Consider the following 21,278-nt stretch of genomic DNA (forward strand, 5'->3'; position numbering starts at 1 on the left):
AATGTATTACAAAAATGATTTTTTAAGTAGTTCACACGAAGACCAGAGACGCAGATCCAAAACCAGACTGGTCTCTGCTCTTCGCACCTGTAGGAACGCTCACACCATCTGCCGTCCTCCCGAGCCACCGGCGGATGCTCCAGCGTCACCGAGACCACATCCTTTCTCCCCAAGACATTTCCAGAATGGGATCGAGGAACTCCTTGGAGAGTCCCAAGCCTCCCCCGTCCCTCAGTCCTCTCGTCTGTGGCTGAACCTCAAGGCGGATGGCATAGGCCCGCCACGCAGAGCCTGCGGTGAGATGGCCTGATGACCCGAGAGCCCCTGGTTCTGCAGAGACTGTGCCATCGGGGGCCCCGGCCGGAGCCTGTCCATGCCTCTCCCCTGCCTGGGCCTGTGCAGCACACCCCCTCCCTACCTGCCGGATCCAAGGGCCCTGGGCCGATGAGGCACAACCAGCTGCCCCCCATCGCTCCAGGCAGCGGCAATCCAAGAGCTACTTGTGAACTAGTCCCGTTTTGACAATTCCAGTCACATTTTAAATAATCGCACTAGTGAGAGGACGCGTCAGGCAACCTTCTGTAAAACGCGTCACCCCTCCATAACCCGCCGGCTGCCAGATTCTCACTCTTTGTATCTGGCTTTGTCTAAAACAAAGTAAAGCCCCTGTTGGCCGACTCTTGCCTCCCAGCGGTCCATTTTCCAAACACAGTCAGAGTCATCTTTTTAAAAGGTAAATCAAATCACACTGCACTGACAAAAACCCGCCAGCGCTGTCCCCACCTCCCCACAGCAGCCTTTCTGTGCACTGGGTCTCAGGGGCCAACACCACCCCCACCCGGCCACACTCTCGCTCCTAACCTTGCGCAATTTCCCTCATGGCCTTTTATCAACATCTGAAATATGCTTATTACCTTACATACTAATGTCTATCTCCTTTCCTGAAAAATTACCCCACACGAGCAAGGACCTCATCTGACTTGTTCGCCCGTGTACCCAGGTCCCAGAACAGTGCCAGGCACGGAGTAGGTAACCAGATACTAGCTAGGGGTGGGGAGGGAGCTGCAGGGGGAGGGCAGGAGGGTCAGGATGGAGGGGACAGAGGGAGGGAGGGAAGCCTACCCGCAGGGAGGGCTAACAAGAGAGAGGGTGGAGGCAGGAAGGGAAGGAGGGAAGAATGCATTCACTGCTGGTGTTTTTCAGGCAAAACCGGGGACTTCAGAACAAGGAAGTTGTAGGGACAAGAGGACAGAGAAAAAAACAAGGGAGTGCGTGTGCAAAGCCTACCTTTCCGAAAAACTACGGAAAGTGCCTGGTGTGGGTAGAGGAGCGTAGGGAGAGGAAGGGGTGGGGATGCACGTGGCTCTGGAATCTCACTTATGTTGCCAGCTCAAAATGAGACTTTTTGAAAATGTCTCAAGTCCTTGGAGTGGAGAAAGCAGAAGCTGCATTTTGGAGTTCCAAGACAAAGTGCGGCCCAGACACATGGTCTATGTGCAGGAATGCAACGTGACAGAGTCAGGTGGAAGGCCCGGACAGGACCCTCTGGACCATGCTCAAAGGGTCAGGAAAAGAAACCCAAACGTGGGGGCTTCCAGGGATCACAGTCAAGTGGCCCGTTCAACTTCAAAGATGATTTGTTATGTTTGGACCTGAGTCTGGTGACCCCTTCCTTTTCCAGCTCGAGGAACCTTCCCTTGACCCTCGAAACACTTAAGCCCGCTCTCTCGAACTTTCCAAGGAAAGCACACTCTGCCCGAATCTGAAGGCCCATGAAGGGCACGGGAGAAATCCCCGCACACCGGAAGCACATGCCGATTCCTGGTTGGGCAGCCAGATACGGCTTTCGTGGGCAGGGCCCCCTTGGCGTAATCCGTGAAAGGCACAGAAAAGGAGCTTCCCAACCCAGGATGTCTCCCAACCGGACTAGAGAAATGACTCAGGGATTTCCAGTTTGCCTGTCAGAAGTCAACTGAGAAGTCTGAATCTCACATCCACGAAGCCAACGGTGGAATCCTAGCATGTTCCATTGGAGGGGTCTGAGATCTCGGCGGTCGGGAGACCAAAGGGCACACACCTCTTCCTGGGAGCCGCAGTGGTGGTGCTGTTTGGGGCTTACACGGGGCACAGCTGGCCACGCTGGCTGGTCCTGGGTTGTACAGAGGCTTGGGGATACCGCCGGTCAAGTACTGAACATCTACCCAGCAGCCACCTTGCTGCCTTTTGGAAGCCACACAGGTAGAAATTACTCTCTTGCCTTGTCCTGCTCTGGCCCCACGTGAAGCCAAAGAACTCAGAAGCATGAATACAGGCGTATGGGCTGGGGGCAGTACTGGGCTTCTGAACTCCGAAACTCCCTCAAGGTTATTTCCCCAGAATGTTGGGGAACAGAGGTTCCAGGTCTGCCTATGTTGTACCACTCTAGGATTCCATTCACAGCGAGAATAATAAAATGCAGTGTGACCAGCATCCCCTGGAGTTGCACGTTCTCTTACGTGTGACTGAGTAATTCTAGAAAGGGCTACATCTCTCATTTTAGAGATTGATAACGTCCATGAGTGCAGTAAAGGCACTGAGAAGTCCTGCAGTAAACAAGTTTTTTAAAACTTGGTTTTACAGATTCTTTTTTTTTTTTTTTTTTTTTACCTTTTTAAGCCATGGAACCCTCACTTCAGAGAATATCTCCTAAAATCCCATGGAGTTGGGCTTGTGCAGAAAGTATTCAAGAAAAGGCTCCATCAGGAGAAGCAATTTCACTGCACTCAGTTCTCCGAGACATCCTTAGGGCTGACTCATGTTACTGACCTGCCAAGAGCTCACTTTCACCATGACTTTGAACCTGCCTGTGTTCAGAAAGGCATTTAGGAGGCCCTAAAGGGTCTCTATCCTCAGCTGCTTTGTCCGCAACTCGGGCTTCTGTGAACACAGGAAGCACTTCTGTGGGTCTGGGGCCATGACAGACCCTCGAAGGTGAGTCACGACCATCTGGATACTGATAAATCCCTAAGAGCCAGGGCATGGACTAACTCGCCATCTCTAACAGAGACCCTCACCGTTTGTCTTTAACGTGGAATGACAGACAGGTGGGAGGGGCCGGCACACATCTAGACTCTGGGAGACCAAACCAACCACCAGACACAGAGTCAGCTGGGGAAAGTTACCTGGGCCTGCTCAGACACTTTTTTTAGAAAGCACCTCATCCCTGACACATCCCCCAAGCTCGTGTGTGGAGAGAGGTCTGGTTACAGCCACATTTCATTTATCCGCTTGCATTTGGCATTATGCATGAAATGGATTTTCTACAAGATAGCTCCCTTTCAAATAAGCAACCAAAATTTTATCTTCACCATCTGGAGTGTAAATTGTTCAAGGATGGATTGCACCTGGGTCTCCCTTTTAAAACCGAGCACAGTGACCCTAACTCAACCTGTGTCTGAATATTCAGGATGAGACAGATCAGTTATTAACACAGCAACACCCTGAGGTCAGCCTTGCAAGGACAGTTTGACTCTATACTAAGTGGCCCAAGACATCTTTGCTTGATGTGCCTTGGGGGAAGTCTGTGATCAATAGTTTTACTAGAGAGAGGATGTAGAAACTACCAGAAATCCCGGAACCCCCAGATCACCCAGATTGTCAAAACTTCGCAAAAAGTAAAAGTCAACAGTCTCCGAGTAAGTACCAGAGGATTCCTGCCACCGAAGTGTGGGATACTCAGTATCTGGTTTTTATGATAACTGCTGTGGCCATTTGGAAGCTTTTGGCTTTACTTCCTATTACTTGGCTGGGTTCCCAAGAGTAAATTTTCTGAAGTAATTGACGTTTCGGAGTATATCACTTGCTGCTGCCTATAAAAGGTGAAGCTGGAGCTGCGGATGGCAGCCAGGGGTGCAGGTTTTCCTTCTACTAAGAAACTCACACCACCTGTTTTCCTATCTCTGGCACCGCCCCCCAGGGGCGGGGGGGGGGGGCAGCTCTGACGGCCCCGCCCTCTCTGTCCTGCAGCGGCACCTGGCTGATCCCAGGTGAGTCCTCTAGCACAGCGGGCCCCTCCTTCCTGAGATCACAGACCACCGTCACAGACAGAGCCACTCCGCCAAGACGACCCTCCAGCTGCTGGTCCCCCCTCCCGGCCCCCGCCACCCGCGCCCACAAACTCAGGCACCTACAGACTCACACAAAGCCGCCCTGAGTCTTTTCCTTTGGCCCAACCACCCCAGCAGCCCAGCTCACCACAACGGAAGCCCGCTGTTTCCCTCCCGTCAATGCGCCTCTCTGTTCCGCGGCTCCACGGCACAGATATGCCCCGAGCCTGCCTGCAAGCCCCCCATTCATGCTCCACTTTTCAGCGAGCTTGCTCCTTCCCTCTCTCCACTCCCCCTCCCCCTCCCCCTGATACACAAAAGAGGGCTAGCAAGCAGGACTTTTTTTTCTCTCTCCAGGAATAAAAGGTTCGCCTTCCTTCCTTTCGGTTGGTCTATTCTTGGTCTCTACTTGGCAATGCAAAGACAGTGGAAGCGGTTAAACCGCCCCAGTTCATGACCCTGGGGACACTCCTTCAAGCCAGAACTGCCCTCATTTGCTCTTTCTGTTGCACTGGTTGTAGCGAAATCTAAACCTCTTACCAGCCGCCCCAAAAGTCCTGCTGGGAAAGGATTCGGGCACAGGGTCGGGTGAGGCATTAAAAGGTTCTCTTCTTCAACCCCCTTAAATTAAAGAGGGGGACACGGAGGCCCAAAGGGGTGAAGGAAGACACCCAGGCCACACAGTGAACTTGCTAGGGGAGCTGGGGTGGGGGGAATGCTTCGGGGGCCCCGTCCTTACGGGCAACGAGCAAAAGCAAGCGTCTTACCATCATCCAAGTAGGTCTGGTCCAAGTTCTGCTCCTGTTTAATTGTCACTCCTGCGGGTAATACTTCCTTTTGGTCACTGACCGGGGGTCCGTTTTTGGCGGCTCTTTGGCTGGTGGCATTCTGCTGCTGAATGACCGTGGGGTAGGACCCCGGGCTCAGCCTCTGGCCTTGACTGACGGGGGGCGGGCCGGGCCTGGCGGGGCCGGGCGCGAAGTTCTCGCAGTACATGATGTGCTGGAATTCTTGGTGGCTGCCGCAGCGCAGAGGCTGGTTGGTGGGCGAGTAGTGGATCACCGGCGAGGCCTGCTGGTTGGCCGGGGAGGAGTGGAGCAGGGTGGAGCTCTGGCCCTGGGAGCCGGCGTGCACCAGCACGGAGCGGTGGGCGTCCGCCAGGGCCAGGGGGGCGGCCATGAGGGCCGGCTGCTGGTAGCCCAGCAGGCTGGGGCTCAGGCTCTTGCTCCGCTGATAGAGGACAGCCGCCGGGTTCTGCTGCTGGTAGCGGGCGTCGGGGGACGAGAGCCCCGAGCGGAACTGCTGGCAGGGTGCCATGGTGGCCACGAGGCAGGAGGGCGACTCAGCCACCATCGGGTGCGGCGGGTAGTAAGGCTGGCTGCCCAGGCCCCCGTGGGCGGGGCTGCAGATCAAGGTGGGGTCATATTCATCGGTGGGCTCCGTCTTGATGGCTGGGACTGGGAGAGAGAGAAGCACACGGGGCGCACCCTTCTTAGTGAGCCACGGGGGTGCGCAGAGGATTAGTGGGCTGTGGCTGGGAACGTGGCCTCGGGAGTCCCGGGAGGTGGGAGCAGACACTTGGGCTCCGTCATGTCTTAGCCTCGGACGAGAGCCTCCCCGTGTAACTGCTGTAGGGAGAAATCTGACCCCGGACGATGATCGTGAACCGTAGGTCTTTCCAATAGCGGAGAGACGGCTGGTAGGTCTGTCTCAGCCCTGGGATGTTCTCGGGCTTTTCCCAGGGGCAGAGCTCAGAGAGGAAGGCTTGACTGAAAATTATGTCCACCCCCCTTCTGCCCTAGCGGCTCCCGTCCCCCTTCCCTGCTTGCTGTCCTTGGTAATGTTTAACACCACCTGAAATAATCTGTATCTTTCCTGTGCTTACTTATTATCTGAACAACCCGCCCCCACTGGACTGTCGGCTCCTCTAAGGGAGGATTTTTCTGGTCTGTTTTGTTCAATGCTGTGTCCCTGAACACCTAAAACAGCGCCTAGTGCTCAATTGACACTCAGAGGTTTTCAGGAAACAGGAAATGACCAAATGGGGGTGGATCCACCTCCTTAGTTCTGTAGCATTCTGGGGGAAACGAGACCTGCTGGCCTGGGCCTCAGTTTCCCCATCTGTTACCTGGCAGTAACAAGCACACCCCCTGTCCCCATGGGGTTATTAAGAAGATAAAACGAGACGTGTGAAAGGTACTTAGCACACAGACGGGCATAGAGTAAGCACTCAGTGCTTGCTGTTGTTACTATAATCATCTTCCCACCAGCACTGGCCACACCTGCTCATCTCCGCACCTAGGACGGTCTCCAGACCTTGTCCTCCCCCAGCATCCTTTCCTAAAGCATTGCCAGCCCCAGGAGCTGAGGACCCAGTTGCCTCGCTGGAGCGAATGTAGTGGGGACAGGACGCTAATCAAGTTCAGGGAATCGCCAGGCATCAGGGAGTAGAGGCAGCGAGGAGGTTCAGCCTCAGACAGGCAGGGGCCAACGCCGGGCCCAGGGACGCCTCCTGACCACAGGCACGAGGTGAGAGTGCCGTAGAACACAAGGATCACTGAGCTGCTGTCTAGAACCTTCCCAGAGTTTGTCTCCCATAGTCTTGGGCCCCCGCAGGCCCCTGCCACTCACGGCTTATCACGTCAGTCCTGAGATGGTGCCACGGCCAGAGAGACCAGACAAGCCTCTGGACACACCCCACCAAAGCCAAGCCCCACCAAGCCTGGGCTTCCAGGACGGTCCCCTTGGTCTCATGCTTCCGGCATGAGAAGCTCCACGTGACGCTGTCACAGGGTGGAAATTATACTCTGGATGATAGTCTCGGATTATAGGTTTCCAGTCCTGGAAATGTGACTGGTAGGCCTGTGTCAGCCTTGGGGAACTGTAGTACTTTGTGGGAATGAGACCTCCTGGCCTGGCTATCTACCCAGGAATCCACAGGGCCGCAGAGAGACTACCCACTGCGGGGTCCACTACAGAGCCTGCAGGTTTCAGGGAGGGTTCAGTCCCCCAATCAGGAGCAAATCTAAGACATGGACAGAGGTCATGTTGTTGAACAAGTCCACGCATGCCTCCCTCCTCGTCTGCCTCCACCCCCAGAAGAAAAATATTAGTAATAGCTAATATCATTCATATCTGCTTACCGTGCGCTGTGCTAAGCACGTTACGTGCATTTGATTTCTTTAAGTCTTATAAGGAAGGTGCCATTTGACAGATGAGGAAATGGAGGCTCCAAGAGGTTGAGTCACCTGCCCAAGGTCACCCAGCTGGGAGCAGACCTCATGTGTCCTCACCTGAGGACAATGTCCTACCTCACCTCTCAACACCAAAGGGGCCTCCAGAGAAGATTTCTTACCTGGGTGGTAGGTAAAGTGCTGAGGCTGACTTCGTTTTCTTTTCCCATTGATGACATAGAAGTTCACCTTCACCGATGCACGGATGTGCTTGTTTCGATACTCAGGGATCTCAACAAAAAGCATGTTCTGGAAGGAAGGAGCTATCATCAGCTTAACTGCAACAATGCCTACGTTCCTAAGCAAGGCCCCAAGCACATCAAGCCAGCTCCTCTCAGAGGAGTCAAGACACATTCTGTACGTTTATAGGCGAGATTCTACCTAAGAGGCACTTGACCTTCCAGCTGTGGGTGAACAAAGGATTGCCACTTACTCTCCCAAAGTCTATCACGATGCCACAGTTACAAATCAGAGGGCCTGGTGCTCAGTAAATGTTCAACTGATGTGTCCATTCAATACCTACTGAGTGCCTGTTAGCTCCAAAGCCCTGGGACTTGGATGAAGGAGGAAAAAAGGAAGGAAAGAGAACATGAGGGAGGTGGGAGGGGGACATGACAGGGTGCTCAGTCATCTCGTCCAGGTGCTTACAGGCTGGCTCTTGTCTTTATCCACCGTAGCTTCCATCTCCCAAATTTGCTGCCCATCTGGAAAAATTAAAAAAGGACACACTTTGAAGGAACTATTAGAAACCAAAGATTTAAGACCAAAACTCACCAACTTACATTTATCTTGGTTTACACATTCTATCGTTTCAGCAAGGTGTATACGTGTGTTTGTGTTATGTGTGTCTATTTGAACATACGTGTATTTTTATTTATATTTGTGTATTTCTTTTTCTAATGGGAATGTATGTCGACAATAGAAACCTGGGCACCAGTAGGTAACAAGGAAAAGGAAAAGAACAGAAATTGCCCATCATCCCACTGCTATTATGTTTGAATGTCTCTTGTATCTTTCTTTAAAAAAAGATAGACCGTTATACATGATACCTCACTATATGCTTTGTTCAACCAAAGACTATTTCCAAGTGTCCTGCACACACCAAGACGGTCACAGGGGCCCTATTACAGATCACTTGCTGCCCCCGACATGGCTTCTTGATTGTCTGAGAACACAAGTGGCTCACATATTCCGCCCTAAGAGCCTGAAACAATGTCCTACCTCTTGAGCCCTTGGAGAGGGTGGAAACGTAGGAACCCACCCCCCACCTTCCAGTCAACGGTCTGGATTTCACATGACTCATTACAAGAATCAATGAGAGGTTTTGCTCAGGAGTGAACTCTCCTTCCTTGGAGAAGAGCACTAGTTCCTCAGTTTGGGGCCAACGAGTCAAATAAAACTCTGCATTTGCAAATAACAGATTGCTTTATCTGACCACCTACATTGGCCATTGGGCCGTTTTTGGCTGAAACAAATCATTTCCACAAGTGTTTCCAGGGTGCTTTGTGGAACGCTGGCTCTGAAGGATATTAAATGGGTTTATGAGGGTGGGAAACAAATTCTAAAGCTAATAAGCATTTGGAAAATGCTGAGTCAATGTCAAATAGGTTTCTTTACTGCAGGACTTCTCAGAGCCTTTAATCTGCTCACAGGCAGTGTAACTCTCCAAGGTGGGATGGGGTAAGCACCAAGTCCCAACATTTGGCCACAGAACCCCTCTCCCCTGCTTTAAGCACAATTATTAACATCTTCGGTGATAGGTTAGATATGAACCTATAGACTTGGCTCTTAAGGTTCACCCAAAGAAATCTGGTTTCCAAGCATTATTTGAACTTCCTAGTATAGAACATATTTCCCCAAATAATAACTAATAAAGTCCTGTGATTGCTACCAAAGTTGATGCGGTGTAGATGATCTTAACAACACACAGGCAATGAGCTAGCTAGAGCCCTGAGTAATGAGTATGTCTGCAAGTCGTGGCCTTAGAGTTCTATTAGACTCCTGAAATGATTAAGGGAGACATGGGTTTCTGTCAAAAGGGAAGAGGGAAAATGTGGTCAAGGTACCAACTCTCACCATGATGGAAGGGACCGAGTTCGAGTCACCACCATCTCCCCAACATCCAACACTGTGTCATCAAGACACAGTAGTTTCCATGTGAAAGGCCCTGGACAGAACCAGTCAGAGAAAATTCTTACCCCTTTATCAAAGACAGGTCAAAAGTCATCCACCAGAGACATACGTCTGTCTTTCAGGTGGTGGTTACGAGCGAGGCGTGGGTCCATGTCAAGAAGGGCATTCTTATTCACTAACTGCAGTGCAAGCTCTAAGTCAGAAGATCAAGTAATAAAAGAATCGAGGAAACAGACGATAAACAATAATGTGCTGATATCCGGTGCACCACCTCCTCCTGGGCCTCTCATTGGCTGAACTGAGTTCTGTCACCAATAATATCTGGGTCCCTTCAGTTCAGCTCATTTCCCCATAGGACTCTGACCCACTCTGAAAAGAAAGGACCGTTTTCAGGAGTCTCATAATTGGGAGGAAAGGGAGAAGCATCTGGAAAAGGGATCCAGACATATCAAGCTGGGTCCATAGAGTCTCCATCCCCAGCTCTCTTCCCAACTCATGCCAGGAGTGACAGGCGAAGCACAAAATGGCAGTTGATGAAAGGCATGTCCCCAGGAAAAGGATTCTCACGGAGTCTCTTCTCCTGGTCCAGGAACCCAAGAGAAATGAGAGGGAGCCCTTCTCCTTCACTTTCACCTTTTGTCCATCTCTGGTGGGTATACGTAAGTAAAACTCCACCCACTACGAGCCACAGAATTCCAGTGCACAGGTGCTTGGGACCATCCTTAGGAATTAGCCAGCCCAACACCATCAGATGGGGAAACTGAGGCCCAGAGAAGGAACGGGTTTTGTCCAAAGGCAGGAAGAGGACAGTCACGAAATCACAGTCCTTAAACAACAATTGGCACACTCCAATAATAAAAGAGATGCTTTTGAGGAGAAAAGCTCAAGGTCATTAAGCAGACAGGGTGACCAGCTTCCTGGGAGGCCAAGGGAAAGTCCTACGCAGGTAAGATTTTTGCAGGGTCACATCCACCACAAAGGTTTGTCCCTGCTCCCCGTGTGCCTCCCAATAGCATCTAAGCAAGCACAGCCGGCTTGAAGGCCCCGCACGACCTGTTCCAGCCTCCACAGGCCCCATTTTCACAACCCTGCCCCCAGGAGGAATAACAGCTATTGGTTCTGAGCACTGAGGGTACGCAAAGCACCGCTCAAAACACCTGGCAGGTCTGGACAAGTCTAATCCATATAACAAGCCTATGCCGCAGGTCTGATCGTCACCCCCATTGGATAGGTGAGGACACTCAGGCCCTGGCCCCAGGATGCACAGCTATGGGGGGGGGGGGGGGGAGGCAGATCTGAGCCCAGGCAGCTGAGCCTAGAACCAGGACTCCTGGTTCATGGTTACATGGTTTCAGATCCCTGTGTTCCTCCTCCGCCAAGTGAATGAAGGACACGGGGCAGGCGCTCTGGGCAGCTCATCCTTCGAGACTGAGCTGCAGTCTCTCCCGGGGAAGCCAAGCCCTGGTGCCCACGGCGTCCACGGCACCCCAGGAAACCCCACCACCACGCTCTCTCCGCGAAAGCATGTGTTTGCCTCCCCCACTGTCCTCAAAGGCCATGTGTCCCTTATTCCATACCCTAGTGCTCAGCCATTGGTCAGCACAATCGGAATTAAGATCCTTGCAATAAAGGATAGTCATGATCTAAGTATTTGCTGGGGCAGAATGCTTCTTCAGAGAAGGCAGAGAGGTCCGTCAACAGGCAAATGGATCAACAGAACGTGGTCTACTCATACATGCAGTGACACAGCGTCCAGTGAATTCTGACACACGGATCGACCTTGAACACATGATGCTGAGTCAAACAGGCCCAACACAGGACAGTATTACATAATCCCACCTATATGAGGTACACAGAACAGGCAAATTCAGACACAGAAAGAAGAACGCAGGTTACCAGAGGCTGTGGGGGAGGACGGGGGCGGGGGGGGGGGGTGGTGGTGTTACTATTTAATGGGGACACAGCTTCTGTTTCGAAAAATGAGAATGTCCTGAAAATGGATAGTGGTAACAATGGTGGTACAATACTGTGAGAGATTTAATGCCACTGAAGGGTTCACTTACAAACGGTTACAATGATCAATATTGTAATATGCATATTTTACCATAATTTTTTTTTTTAGCCATTGGCCTCACCCTAGAGACCAGGCCTGTTTTGCGGCCTGCAGGGTGGGGTGGCTTTTTTGGAGGTTTTTTCATTAGCTGCTGGCGTTTCAAGATGAGATTTCACCTAAAAATGCAGATTTTGCTCTTGAAAAAAAAAACAATTCAGACGATCTGACCATTCTGGGCACCCACGCAAGACCCTGGCCTCTTCAGAGAACCCAGATATGGACCCTCAACTCTATGGTCAAATAATCTTTGACAAAGCAGGAAAAAACATGCAATGGAAAAAAGACAGTCTCTTCAATAAATGGTGCTGGGAAAATTGGACAGCCACATGCAGAAGAATGAAACTCGACCATTCTCTAACACCATTCACAAAGATAAACTCAAAGTGGATGAAAGACCTCAATGTGAGACAGGAATCCATCAAAATCCTAGAGGAGAACATAGGCAGTAACCTCTTTGACATCGGCCACAGCAACTTCTTTCAAGATACATCTCCAAAAGCTAGTGAAACAAAAGCAAAAATGAACTTTTGGGACTTCATCAAGATAAAAAGCTTCTGCACAGCAAAGGAAACAGTCAACAAAACAAAGAGGCAACCCACAGAATGGGAGAAGATATTTGCAAATGACACTACAGATAAAGGGCTGGTATCCAAAATCTATAAAGAACTTCTCAAACTCAACACCCAAAAAACAAATAATCAAGTCAAAAAGTGGGCAGAAGAGATGAACAGACACTTCTCTGAAGAAGACATACAAATGGCTAACAGACACATGAAAAAATGTTCATCATCATTAGCCATCAGGGAAATCCAAATCAAAACCACACTGAGATACCACCTGACACCAGTTAGAATGGCCAAAATGGACAGGGAAAGAAACAACAAATGTTGGAGAGGTTGTGGAGAAAGGGGAACCCTCTTACACTGTTGGTGGGAATGCAAGTTGGTACAGCCACTTTGGAAAACAGTGTGGAGGTTCCTCAAAAATTTAAAAATAGAGCTACCCTATGACCCAGCAATTGCACTCCTGGGTATTTACCCCAAAGACACACATGTAGTGAAAAGAAGGGCCATACGCACCCCAATGTTCACAGCAGCAATGTCCGCAATAGCCAAACTGTGGAAAGAGCTGAGATGCCCTTCAACAGATGAATGGATAAAGAAGATGTGATCCATATATACAATGGAATATTACTCAGCCATCAGAAAGGATGAATACCCAACTTTTACATCAACATGGATGGGACTGGAGGAGATTATGCTAAGTGAAATAAGTCAAGCAGAGAAAGTCAATTATCATATGGTTTCACTTATTTGTGGAACATAAGGAATAGCATGGAGGACACTAGGAGAAGGAAGGGAAAAATGAGGTGGGGGGGGAATCGGAGGGAGAGATGAACCATGAGAGACTATGGACTCTGAGAAACAAACAGGGTTTTAGAGGGGAGGGGGATGGGGGGATGGGTTAGCCCGGTGATGAGTATTAAGGAGGGCACGTACTGCATGGAGCACTGGGAGTTATATGAAAACAATGGATCGTGGATCCCCACATCAAAAACTAATGATGTATTGTATGGTGACTAACATAACATAATAAAATTTAAAAAAAAAAAAAAAAAAAAAAGACCCTGGCCTCTTCAGACAGTGCCGTGCTTCCCACTTCAACCACAGCACCGCCACCCAGCCCCCACATCTCTCCTTTACTTCCCATGCCCCACCCCGGGGGGGCCTCTGAGAGAGGAAGGCACCGCCTTGTACAACATGGGGAGGAGGATGATCAGGTTTCTGCAGATCCCCCTCCGCTGGGATGTAGCTGAGATTTTCCCCAGGACTACACGACATTTTGGCCAGAAAACACCACCCAATATTCTCTTGGTCGGCAGCTTCTCTGCTACTGTACTCCACCCACCCAAAGCAAGGACCCCCGGCTGTCAGATGGGAAAACTAGCTTTCCTTCCTCCCAGACCCTAGGCCCCTTGGCTCTGAGGACTTGACCTTCTCTTCACTTCAGAATCAGAACGACGTGCCCAGGAGGGCCCCAGGGTGTCCACAGGGCCCTCCCCAGACTGGGGTGCAGAGGGATGTCCCTATAACAGCCACTCACTTAAAAACTCTCCCTCCTTCCTGCCCCCTTCCTCTGGGCTCCAGGCAGAGCAAACAGGACCCGCCAGGAGACGGCCCGCGGGCGGCCTCACCCCTGGCCTGGGGGACCCCCATGCAGCCCGGCTCCTAGAGCTCTGTGGATAGCAGGTCAGGGAAGAAAAAGCCCGTGGGGTGTAGGGGGCACTCACTGCCTGCTCACCCCAGGGTCTGTGGGGCCTTCAGCTACGTGGCTACTGTAACCCGAGCCGTCTTGGGCACATTCTGTGGCCAGAACAGACTTCCCCTCTGTGGCACCACAGTGCTATCCGTTTCATTCCTGCAAACCCCGAACTCCAGAGCAGACCCAGCTTGGAATCCCTGCATTTTTAGTGAAATCTCACTTTGAAATGGCAGCACTTAAATGAAAAAAAACCTCTAGGCCACCCTGCAGGCCACAGGCCCTATTCGCTGTGTATGCTCGGATAAGGCACTTTACCTCTCTCGGCCTCTTATCCAAAATACGGGGACAATCACAGGACCTATATCCCATAGGTTCGTTCCCAGACAGACACACGGCGCAGGATAAATGTGTGACAGATGTTGGTGAGCATAATTATTATGGCTCATGGCAACATATTATTTCAATATTGTCTTATCATTTTTTGCATATATTCCACAATGTGTCATTATTGAGAAAACCATAAGCATATTCTAATCAGAAAATAATACACATTTCTCTGATTATAATTATAAATTATACATACTCTGCCCTGCGGGCAGAAGCGGAGGGAATTCACAAAGGGACGACGTCTGTTATAAGAGGCAGGTGGACACGGTGCCCGACTGCTTTCCTTTCAAATGGGTCTTCTCACCATTACCTCAACTTTTAAAAAGAGAGCTCACAGGAATGAAAAATCAAAACCTCAATCATGGGGTGCCTGGGTGGCTCAGTCGGTTAAGCGTCTGACTCTTAGTTTCGGCTCAGGTCTTGATCTCCGGGTTGTGAGATGGAGCCCCGCATCGGGCTCTGCGCACAGCGGGGAGTCTGCTTAAGATTCTCTCTCTCCCTCTGCCCCCTCCCTGCTGTGCACACACGCGCTCTCTCTAAAATAAATAAATAAATCTTCTTTAAGAAACCAAAAACCTAAATCATGAGCCAAACCCAGGGGCCTAGCTTCTTCCTTTTGTCTTTAAGCCCAGAGGGCAGCTTTAAGAGTCTAGCCTTATTGTGCATCTCAAGTGGAGGCTGCCCTGAGTTCCCAACAGACTAGTCCCCAACAGGAACTGAAAGCTGACACTGACGTCCCCAATTTTAGGTAGCATGTGGAAGGCACACTCCAGGGAACTGGTCTTTATGGGAACTGTGTGGTTTGCAAAATACCTCAAGACCATTTCCCTGGGCACGTCTTCCCTCCCCCCACCCTGCATCCCACAGCACACAGTCCTGGGGTTTCACCAAGAGAACACGCCGATCCCATCCTCTGAACTGAGCTTCCAGGAGGCAGAGGAACTCACCATAAATGCTGGCAGGACTCTCTGCCTGAACTCCCTCCCTCTGGGTTCAAGCTCAATCATTGCTCTTTACTTGCTGTGTGGCCTGTGAGTGGTAGCTTAACCTCTCTGTGCCTTAGTTTCCTCATAAGCAAAAGGGTCGAGTTCATTCACTGACTTCAAAGAGTTGGCAAAAATTCAAGTAGATCATATGTAAAATGCTTAGCAAAATGCTCAGCCCGTAGTGAGTACTGCTATTAATATTTGAGAATTTGGTGTCCCATGCGTCTGACTCTGGCAAGAAAGAACTGGCAGGTCATCTTGACCCAAGTGTTCTGGTGGGTGTCCCAGTTCCTTGTTTCATTGCGTTGCATTACATCTCTCATCGTGAATAGATAAAATGGCCATAGAAAGTATTCACTGATAGGGGTCTACAGGAACGATGGGCCCTCCATCTCTGGTATGGAAAATCAGGGAGATTAGGTCTAGGGAACACTGGCAGCACTTAGCATGAGCATGATCTTATTCTCAGCCCTGGAAACGTATCCCTATTATATTAAAAAGCAGGAACTGGTAAGTACGACAGCCCAGTGTGTGTGGCACAAACTCAGCAAACACATGTCCCACACTGCCCACGTGGTTACACCCCTGTGGCTGGACTGGACGGACCAGCCCAGACATCCACATCTTCTATAACGCCATCCAAGAAACTGGGTAGAAGTACACTGCATGCATTTTTTCAAAGATTTATTTTACTTATTTTAGAGATAGAGAGTGCAGGGTGTAGGGGCAGAGGGAGAAGGAGAGAGAGTCTCAAGCAGACTCTGGGCTGAGTGCAGAGCCCAACTCGGGGCTCGATCTCACGGCCCTGAGATCACAACCTGAGCTGAAACGAAGAGTTGGACACTTAACTGATTGCACCACCCAGGAGTTCCACATTGCATGCGTTTTTTAGTGTTTTTTAAGATAAAGCTTTTCTCTTGAGGAAAAAGTATATTGCAACTGCCTATTGATCTGCGTGTCTCCCGGGGGCCCTCTGGGGCCACGGTCTCAGATGGAAGCCAGGCATGGACCAGCAACACTGACCAAGCTCCTACTGCACGGCAGGCCCTGTGCATGTTGCTGGGACCACAGTACGAGCCACACAAGCCGTCCTGCTCTGGACAGGCCCACCAGAGCTCCCAAGTGAGGACCCAAGGTTCTTCACCTCCCCTGGGACGGGGACTTCCTCAGTTTCCCTCCAGCCACACTGGCCTTCTCGATCTCCCCCCAACAACCACACTTGCTCTTCTGCAGACCTTACTCAGACCAGCACCTCCCCAGCCTTCTGACGCAATTCGGGGAGGTCCCCCTTGACCTGTCCCCCATCCCCTTTGATCCTCTGACTTCATTTTCTCAGCCTATTGGCTTTCTGTCTCCTTCCCCTGCTAGGCCGTGGGCTTCTGGAAGGCAGCGCCACGCATCTGTCTTATTCTCTGCTTCATCCCAGCACTACCGTGTCTGACGCGTAACAAGCACTCAGTAAACACCAGTGGACTAAATGAACAAAGTGACCTCAGGATTTCCCAGGGCTTGGCCCACAGCCAGACCACTGGCCTCGCCAGCAAAAAGACCCCACAAGGAGAGACTGCCGAACCCTTTGTGAGGAATCCTTTTTGGAAACTGAGTGATGGGGAAGGCACCTGGAATAATGGTGCAGACATTGACTCACGTGCAATGCAAGCAACCGAGCCGAGTCGTCTACAACCCACCTCCCAACCCAGGCCCCAGGTCCGGGACTCTGGGAAAACCTGCCCAGAACAGAAGAGGCCCAAGATGACCAAGTCTGCTTCTACTGCTCTGGGCTGAGATGAAATGAAGGACTTCAGTCCCTTGAGCAGATGTTTGGGCAAACTTCCCCCATCCTAAATTAAAAGGGACTGGCAGCCAGCATGGAAAGGGCCCTTCCAAGTCTTACTCAGAGGGAAAGAGAAAAGAGCCAGGTTCTTTGGGCAAAGGGGCTGGGTCTAGAGAAGACTTAGCAAGACTTTGCAAGAACAAAAAAACACGGGGCAGGGGGTGTGCATGGTTCAACGAACATTCTAGCCTTGGTGGTGGCTTGGCCCCATGGCCCCTACCCTGCTGTTGCTTTATTGTCCGCTTTGCAGACAGCTCTTGAAGCCAAAGCATTAGGAAGCAGGAGGGCTGGCATTGGGTCTGGGCTGGGGTCTTAGCAGTCAGCCTGGATGAGCCACGGGCTTCTGTCAGCACTTGAAGGAGAAATAAGGGAGCTTTCAGAAGGAGGAGAGCGAATCCGTCCTCACGCGGGTCGTGAGCACGCCCCTGGGCTCCAGGCAAACGGGGAGGAAATCAAAGTGTCAGTTTGTGTTAGGAAATCATGGTGATGCTTCCCAGTCCTGGCCCTGCTTTTAAAATTAGCTAAATGAAGATGGCTGAAGTCCTTCCAGTCTGCCCTTTACGACTGCTAACTAGCAGAAAAATGCATACTCCCTGGGTATGGGGGCTTAATGAGCCGAGCAGATGGGGGCGGGGGGGGGAGCAGGAGGGTCCCAGAGCTGAGGATTTCACCCACTGCAATGGTACAACGGCCCAAATGTACTTGCTGGGCGGTGGAGAGGAAATGCCTTGATTCCCAACACCCCACTTCTCTCCTGATGCCCCACCACCTCCTCTGTGGGCTCAGCCCCCTCACCTCCGTCCCCGACCTGGGCAACTGCAGTGGGGGCTCACAGCACCTTCCACCTGTCCCCCCCACCCCTGAGTCCATTCTTCATCCAGATTGCCAGAACAATCTTAACGATATAAATTAGATCATGTCACTCCCCTGCTTAGGACAAGAGCTCCTAGTTGCTTTTGTAACAAAATCCAAACTCTTCTCTGTGCCTACAAACCTAGGCATGACCTGAGCCCCTCGCACCCCCGCCCCAACCCAGGGACCTCTCCAGCCTTGGTTGGTGCCATCCTCCCCGCTGCTCTCACGCTGCCCTTGCGGCCTGGGCCTGCTTTCATTTCCTCAAACACCCCAGGCTCATCCCCATGCTGGGACTGGGCGGTTATTTCTGCCTGAGACCCTCTTCCGACAGTCTGTGCAACTCCCTCTTTTCTGCCGTTAGGCCTCTGTTCAAAGCCACCTCCTCAGGGAAGCCCTCCCTGATCCCACTCTCCAGGGTTGCCAGATTTAACAAATAAAAATACAGGACATCTAGTTAAATTTGATTTTCAGAAATCAGTGACCTCCTTTTTTACTACGAGTATGCCCCAAATCCTGTGCCATTGCACGGGACATACTCATACTACCGACATGTGTTGTCTGAGATCTGAATTTCACTGAGCCTCCTATATTTTTCCCCCTGCCTCCAAGCCCTTTGTCTAGCTCCTCTGACCTGGTTTCACTCTCTTCAGAGCACTTTCTCTGTCTCGGAATGGCCTGCTCGTGAACAAGCTCGAGACTGTCCACCTGCTGAGAGCAGGGACCTCCGCTGTAATGGGTCCCCAGTGCCCGGTGCGGTACCTGCACCTAGTAAGTGTTCAGTAAATACCCGGGGAGCACTATGGAAGCCCTGGGGTTGAGCGAGCAGAGAGAGGCTAAAGGAGCATCACTGGGTTGTTTTCCACAGAGGCTGGACTTCTGCCCATCTTTCACCCCCCCTGCAGCGGCAACTCTTCTTAGTGATGAGCAGTCACCTACGGATACCCCCCAACCGTTGCATCCAGCCCATCGCGCTGGGAACCAGGAAGTAGGGGTTTGGGACCCAGCCCTCCACCCACAAACTCTACCACCTCTAGGAAGTCTGTCAACCTCACCATGTGAGTCAGCTTCCCCACCTGTAAGATGGGGGGGCAGGGAGTGGCCGCCATCAGTCAAGCTCCCGCCAGCTCCTTGGTGAGGCCATGACAGCGGGTGTGGGATGGCTTGGGGGATAAGAAGAGAAACTAACCTGTGCCCAGAAGGCCTCTTCTCTCAGACAAGAAACCAACATGGCCCTGTCTTCCTGGTTCTGTGTACAGTAAACTGAGCTCCCAGGGAGCACATGGAAGGTCAGCTGACATCTTCTGAGCACCTACTATGTGCCTGACACGTTTAGATCCTTGATCTCTTTTCATTGCTGAAATACCAGGAACCCCACTTTAGAGATGCGGAAACTGAGTCCCAAAGCACATAATATATATGGGGCCTATCCAGACTTCAAGCCAAGTCTGCTAGATGATCCAAAATCCAGCCTGCTTATACCTTAAATATATACAATTTTTATTTTTTAAAAAGAGCATGACACCAAAAATGTAGAAAGAATACAAAAGGGTGTTCATCAATAAAAGATATTATGATCTTCTTGCGGGTGTGTGTGGCGGTAGGGGTGGGGGACTTCAACCTGCTAATTGCAATTTACACAGAGGTCTGTTGGCACCAAGAACAATGTCTGATGGTGGAAACGCCTGAACCCAAGTCAACTAGAAAACTCATCTCTCTGTGTCCTCTTTCAAAGGCTTCCAAACACAATGAACTGTAGGATTCTTTCGCCCAAAAGGCTGCCCTTACAAGCAAGGGACAGAAAATGAGACCATTTTCTCTATCTCCAGCGGGGCTTCAGGGCAACGACCGGGCCTCTGGCTTTGGAGGCGAGCTTTGCGTCCCAGTCAGCTGTGTATAAGCGGTGGGCTTCAGCCCAGAGGGCCGAGGACACTGTGGACGTGAGTCACCGAGGGCAAAGGTCTGCAGGGCCTTAGTCATGCCCCAGCCCAGCCTGGAAGTCTGACCTTTCCCAGAGGGAAGCCCAGTCTAGAGAGACTCCCACACCAGGTCTATTGTTTGAGAACACACCACACAGGGCAAAACCAAACCCGCGGAGGGAAAACAGGTGGCAGGAGCAGATGCCTTCTTTCAGGTGGTTCCAAGGTTTCTAGGATACTAATTCATGGAAAGATACTTAATTTAGCAAAAAAAAAAAAAAATTATTTTAAGCATGTGCATTTATATTTATTAAACAAAGCTCAAAATACAACCTTTGGGAACCTCCAAGTAATAAAATGACTCATATTAGGATATGATGATTCAGTGGGAAAGAGGGAATTCCACCACCCACGCCTCCTTTCTAAAAAATCAATTTGCCCTCTCAACAGGTGATGGGAGCCTCTGCCATCAGACTGTTCCAAGAAAATCGTCCAGCAAAACAAAACACAAATTCTCTTCCAACAATTTAAGTTTCAAAGCTGAGTAATCCGAGGCAGGCAGGTTTCCAACCTACACCCCCGCAGGACACCGAGAGCCAGGGAGCTACTTGGCTGGGGCCGGGGGCCTGAATTAAGAAAGATTTACCAGCTGAAAAATTCCAAAACCCTGTGTCATGTGGAGGAACCTTCCAAAACATTGGATCCCACCCAGAAGCGGCGAGTCGCTCAGAGCCATGGCAACCCTGTTTCCGCTGCCACATCACTTTTATTTTTGTGTCCTTAGATTTTTTCCTGTTTTGCAATGTTTTGCTGGGACCCCCAACTCCGCCTGAGGCCTGGGTGGCCGGGGGCCAGGGTTACCAGCTGAAGTCAGGAACAGCCTAGACTTCTCCGCCTGAACTTTGCCTGGAAGGTTACACATTTTTAAAATTTCAGAGAATATATGAAGGCTTTTAGGCAATTACTGAGGATGGTAAATAAGAAAGACCCTGATCATCCTGTTCAGTTTCTCTTTGTCCTCGTGGACGTGACTAGAGAGCTTCCTTGGGGGGCAGGGGGTGTTGATGATAAACACCGCTTGGCTTTCCAGCTCTGTCATCAGCTACGGGCTGACCTGGGGCCTGTGGCTTGACCTGTACGTGCCTCAGTTACCTCGACTGTAAATGGGGACCATGTCACCCGCCTCTTGGGGCCGATGTGACAATTAAAGGAGAAGACACCCATTCAACGGTGTGAGTAAACACCTACTAGGTGCCAGGGATTGTTGTAGATGCCGCGGATACGGCAGCAAATACCGAGTACCCCCCTCAAGGAACTAAGAGTCTAGTGTGGGAGACCAGATAAGAAATGAATAAACCAATAGGCAAGATAATTTCAGCAGTGCGAGGTGCCACTGAGAAAACAGAACAGGACAATGGGACAGAAGGTGACAGGGTTCTGGGGGGGGGAGGATGTTGAACAACTTCTGAGCAGA

At 50.9% G+C, this 21,278-nt stretch overlaps 1 protein-coding gene across 6 annotated transcripts in view; it reads right to left on the minus strand.

Moving 5' to 3' along the window:
* Positions 1-21,278, minus strand: part of NFATC2 (nuclear factor of activated T cells 2) — a 156,904-nt gene that overhangs the window by 35,380 nt on the left and 100,246 nt on the right. For all 6 annotated transcript variants that reach the window (XM_036064696.2, XM_036064694.2, XM_036064690.2 and 3 more), the window contains exons 7-9: positions 7,967-8,022; positions 7,441-7,567; positions 4,853-5,542 (exon numbers count right to left, since the gene is read on the minus strand). In XM_036064696.2, coding sequence (XP_035920589.1) covers positions 4,853-5,542; positions 7,441-7,567; positions 7,967-8,022 — 873 coding nt within the window. The remainder of the gene's footprint in view (positions 1-4,852; positions 5,543-7,440; positions 7,568-7,966; positions 8,023-21,278) is intronic.

This window comes from Halichoerus grypus, chromosome 10, assembly GCF_964656455.1.
Source record: "Halichoerus grypus chromosome 10, mHalGry1.hap1.1, whole genome shotgun sequence".
NCBI lineage: Eukaryota > Metazoa > Chordata > Mammalia > Carnivora > Phocidae > Halichoerus > Halichoerus grypus.